At 35.1% G+C, this 4,964-nt stretch overlaps 1 protein-coding gene across 1 annotated transcript in view; it reads right to left on the bottom strand.

Annotated features, from left to right (window-relative positions):
- Positions 1 to 4,964, bottom strand: part of LOC107586115 (opsin-3-like) — a 15,020-nt gene continuing 10,056 nt past the window's right edge. The window contains exons 3-4 of the mRNA XM_016273345.1: positions 706 to 957; positions 1 to 435 (exon numbers count right to left, since the gene is read on the bottom strand). Coding sequence (XP_016128831.1) covers positions 169 to 435; positions 706 to 957 — 519 coding nt within the window. The 3' untranslated portion in view covers positions 1 to 168. The remainder of the gene's footprint in view (positions 436 to 705; positions 958 to 4,964) is intronic.

Below are 4,964 nucleotides of genomic sequence, written 5' to 3'. Positions count from 1 at the left end.
TTGGGAACACAAAAAAAGTCAGTTTATGTTGCAACAATAAAGAAATCCTTGTTTCCATATTAATAAAAAAATAGATGTTTCTGTATCTCCTGTAGCCTATATTATAAACATTAAATTAGTGTGATGTTAATGAACTCGTGTCGTTCTTTTATGTCACTACGGCAAGTGTCAAAGCGGTCGAACTTGAATTACGTTGATGTCTGGTTCGTCATTGCATTTGGAGGTAATATCCAGAGGATGAGTGTCATTGCTAGCGATGATGAATACGATGGAGGAAGAGCTGAAGGTCACTCTCTTTTTGGGCCGGTTGGGATGGCTCTGTGACATCACAATGGGCCGTACAGGATGTTCGATGCGGGCGAGGGGACGGTCCTTAACGCTGTGTTGCACACTGGCCAGACGAGAACACAGCATCTGTAACATACACCTGCGAAACTGACCAATCAGAACAAGGAAAGTAAGTTTCATATACATACACTGTAAAAAATATATTTATCAAAGATTATTCGAGTGAGTTTCACAAGAAAATACTATATCAGTCTTTCAAAGTGTCATGTTTAATTCAATGTGTTACTTGCAGTTTCTTTATAATTATTTGTGAAATTATTCTGTATGACCTATTGTGATGTCACAGGCCTGCCTATATAATATAATAAATACCCTCACTAAATGCCCTTCCATTTGAATTGAGTGACTTCTGCTGACCTTTCTGCTCATGAAGGTGCAGATGACGGGGTTGTAGGCAGTGCTGGATTTGGCGAAGAGAGAGGGAATGATGGCAACCGTGGGGGAGACGAAACTCTTCCAGCCAAAAGCCTCCAGCATGGAGACCACAGCATAGGGCGTCCAGCACACCAGGAAACAGGAGATCATCATTAGGAACATCACCGCCACTTTCTTCTCATATCGCAGAATCTTAATCGTCTGAACCGTCTGCAGATCCTGGATAGAACGCAGCTATAGGAAGACATCAGAAGAGATTCTTTCATAAAACTCCATCTGTTAAAGAACATATTATTGCATGTCCTGGAAAAAAGAACATGGCCTTGGTCAACCAAGCTTAGATAAACCTTGGTCTTGCTAACACAAATTAGTATATCATTAAAAAAAAATCTGTTTAATAATACAATTCTCAGATACTGCCCAACTTGATAAGATCTCAGATTGTAATGTAAAAATGCTGTTCTATAAAACGTATAAATCTTACTTAGAAAATACTTGTGATGGTAAAGACAGCAGTATTTGGATCCGTGATTCAGTGTTATTTAAAAAAACATTATGCATTTGAAACAAAATGATTTGAAAAAGGTAGAATTTCCCTCATGTTCTTTTAATTTGGTTTATAGGAAAAATTTTAATGTCTAGAAAAGGACAAGCAAAAACAATGATATTCTGCAAACATAACATTGCAGTACCATTAAAAATTAGGGAAAATGTTATTTAAAACATAACAAAAGGTGCTATCAAAAGTTTCAGAATTTAAAAAATTATTCTAGGGAACAGAAAAGACAAAAAAAAGGAATAAGAGAATAGAATTAAATAGAATAGAACCACAAGCACCACACTGATTATCAGTCAATTTAATACACACAATAAAACTTACATCCCAATTCATACATCCATATCCACAAATCCACAATCTATTTGTACGTTCATAGAAAAAGCCATGTTCAGACTAGGCTGACATAGCTGTCATCAGTCCACCATTGTTTCACTGCCGGAGCAGATGTAGACAAGAATGACTCCTAAGCGATTGAGGTGTACTGTTGTTGGATGTAATAATGAACATAGCAGTCGTCATTTACTCCCGACCAGTGTTGGGGGTAATATATTACAAGTAACGCAAGTTACATAATCAGATTACTTTTTTCAAGTAACTAGTACAGTATTACTAGTTTACTGATTATTACTTTTTAATTTACAAGAGAATATCTGAGTTACTTTTTCAGATAAGTAACGCAAGTAACTTTTTTTTTTCCAATTTATTGATCGACAGCTCTCCTGTCCCCATTAAATGTGTCTATGTTCACGCGAATCATTCGTGATCCAGCTTCACCAACAGAAAAAGTGAGTATAAGTTTTTTTTAAAGAATATTTGCAAATCGCCTTTCCTAATAATGTGCTAATTAACAAGTTTCACCATGAATGCGGCTAAAGTAAACAGTCTCTCTGAGAGCGGCTCGGAAGAGAGGGGCGGGGTCAGCAGAGCTCATTAACATTTAAAGGAAAATGCTACAAAACTGTGTGCTCTGAAAAGAGCTGTTTTTGTAAAATGTGCTTTTTACACTACCATTAAGAATTTTTAACCAAACTATGTTAAAGACTTAAGACCCTAAAGAATCATATCAACGTGTGGGAAATGGGCATCCTATGACCCCTTTAAGAAAGTTTTATTATAGCTAATAAAAATGTTTGCTTTTTTTTTTGTATAACCACAGTTTTACTATAAATACCATGGTTAAACTATAGTTACTGTAGCAAAACCATGGTTAATTTGTGGTTACCATGGTTTAACTAGCAACCATGTTTATTATTATTATTACTTACCCTATTTTGATTAATTGGTTAACCATGGTTAATTTTCATAAGGGATGTGTTTCCATGTTAAAAAAAACAACAAAAAACAAAACAACAAACCTCTGAATAAAGAAAAGAGAGGTTTAGAGCCAGATTTTTATGTATGTAAAATCTAGCTAGCAGGAAAAACTATTTAATTAAGTTATATTTTCCTATATTCTCTTTAGAGTAGTCAAACAATCCAAAGAAAACAGAAAGAAAAGTCACTTACAAAATGAGATCGAATGAACATTAAACATTATCTGACCAAAGTTTCTCTGTGTGGGTACATTGCCAAACAAGTGAAAGACATCTTCATCAGAAGAGTGACAAAAACAGCAACTCAGTGTCTGACTTATATTATTATAGCTTTTTGTGAAATTTGGAGTAACTCATTAATCTGTTGTTTGACCTCTTCATGTTTAAGGAGAGATCTATAGTTTCCAAAGACAGACATCACTTGTTATGATTTTCAAGGGCATTCATTATCATTACACAGCTGCAAGGACAGCAATAACATTTGCTGAGTTTGACTAAGCATCTCTCAGGCATTCTGTAACTAACACAGAACTGGGTCACCACTTGGGGGCACAATGGCGTTGATGTGAACAGCTGGTCTAAGCTTTCTTCTGAAATCATTTAATTTGAAGATGGCTTTCCAAACCAAGTAAAGTCAATCTCATATGCTGGAGCGTTTTCCCCTTATACCGTGCATCAATTAAAGCTGTCATACTGCTCACATACAGTTAAATTGACAGGTATATGAGCGGATATTTTTGGTTAATTAGCATCAAGAGTTTAGGTTAATATTTGCATAAATGTGTAAGGATTTAACTTAAATCCTATGACTGGCCACATTTAAATACCTTTTTCTTTCACTAGTTCATATTAAACTGTCCTGTGGTAGAATAGATGTGTTAAAATGTTGTAAAATATATGTATGTATACAATTCTTTGTAATGTGTCAGTCTGAATAACTATCCATTTTACTGATTTATTCATGAATGAATTGGTTCACTAATTCATTCATGCATTTATTGATTCCCTAATTCATTCATGTGCTTATTGATTGACCGAATCATTAATGCATTTATTGATTTCCTGATTCATTTATGTATTTATTCAGGCAGTTGCTGACACACTTTACTGATACGGAACAGAATAATCAAGACACAAGGAACTGTTCTGTACAACACAGATCAAACACATTAAGAGGTAGAGTTAAATAAAAACACAGAACCTTTACCAACACAGAAAAGATGAAATAGTGAATTAAAATAAGTAGTCTGGATTATTAAGGAACTCCTGCTGAGTTCTGGGGTTGATTTCAGAGCAAGAATACCAACACTGTGTATGTGAACAGGGGTCTAGTCTGGTTTTGTGCCTCGCAGGTTTAACTCTTAGTAGTGTTGACTTGCTTTCTGCTTTTTTGTCAAATATTACAATTTAAAATAACTGTTCTCTATTTTAAAATATATTAAAATGTAATTTATTCCTGTGATGCAAAGCTGAATTTTCAGCATCTTTACTCCAGTCTTCAGTGTCACATGATCCTTCAGAAATCATTCTAATATACTGATTTGCTGATTATTATAATAGACTTCTGATTAATGACATCTTTGCTAAATAAAAGCATTCATTTCTTTAAAAAAAAAAATCTTACAGTCCCTAAACTTTTAAACGATAGTGTATATTGCAGTGCAGTGGATAGCAATGGATTGAATTGCAAGACTGTCAACATGTCAGGCTAAATAAATCTATTAAATAAGAATTTATTTAGGCCACAGAATGACTGGAGTTTCAAGCAAGTACATCATATTAATCATATCTGTCAAAATAGCATAGTCCTTTCTTTGTGTGCAAAATGTTTTGGAAAGTTTTACACATAAAAGTGTAAAAAGGCAAAGGTACACATAAACTGCTTAAAGGGGTCATATGATGCTTTTTTAAAGATAATTATTTTGTGTATTTGGTGTAACAGAATATGTTGACATGCTTTAATGTTCAAAAAACACATTCTTTTTCAAATACTGTACATTATTGTCCTCTATGCCCCGCCTCTCTCAAACGCTTCGTTTTCTACAAAGTCCCTCCTTCCGACAAGCGCAGTCTGCTCTGATTGGCCAGCTGACCCAGTGCATTGTGATTGGCCGAACATCGCAAGCACTCGTCGGAAATGTAACGCCCCTTACCATAATCGTGAGCTTCATCTTTCAAAATAAATGTACTGTAAAGACAGTAAATAATGTCATTAGTTTTACCATCAGTTCAAGCCCGAAAGGGGAACAGATACAGTAATGATGCAGTACACAAGCCGCGGTTAAGACAGCTGACGTGCTATGATTTCTGACAGGCAGTTCACTCTCCTGTGATGTGACCCTGTTCCCCTCACACACACACACACACAC

The sequence above is a fragment of the Sinocyclocheilus grahami genome, unplaced genomic scaffold, assembly GCF_001515645.1.
Source record: "Sinocyclocheilus grahami isolate Dianchi unplaced genomic scaffold, SAMN03320097.WGS_v1.1 scaffold77.1, whole genome shotgun sequence".
Taxonomy (NCBI): Eukaryota; Metazoa; Chordata; class Actinopteri; order Cypriniformes; family Cyprinidae; genus Sinocyclocheilus; species Sinocyclocheilus grahami.
Note: the sequence above shows the minus strand (reverse complement) of the source record. Positions and strands in the feature narration are given on the sequence as shown.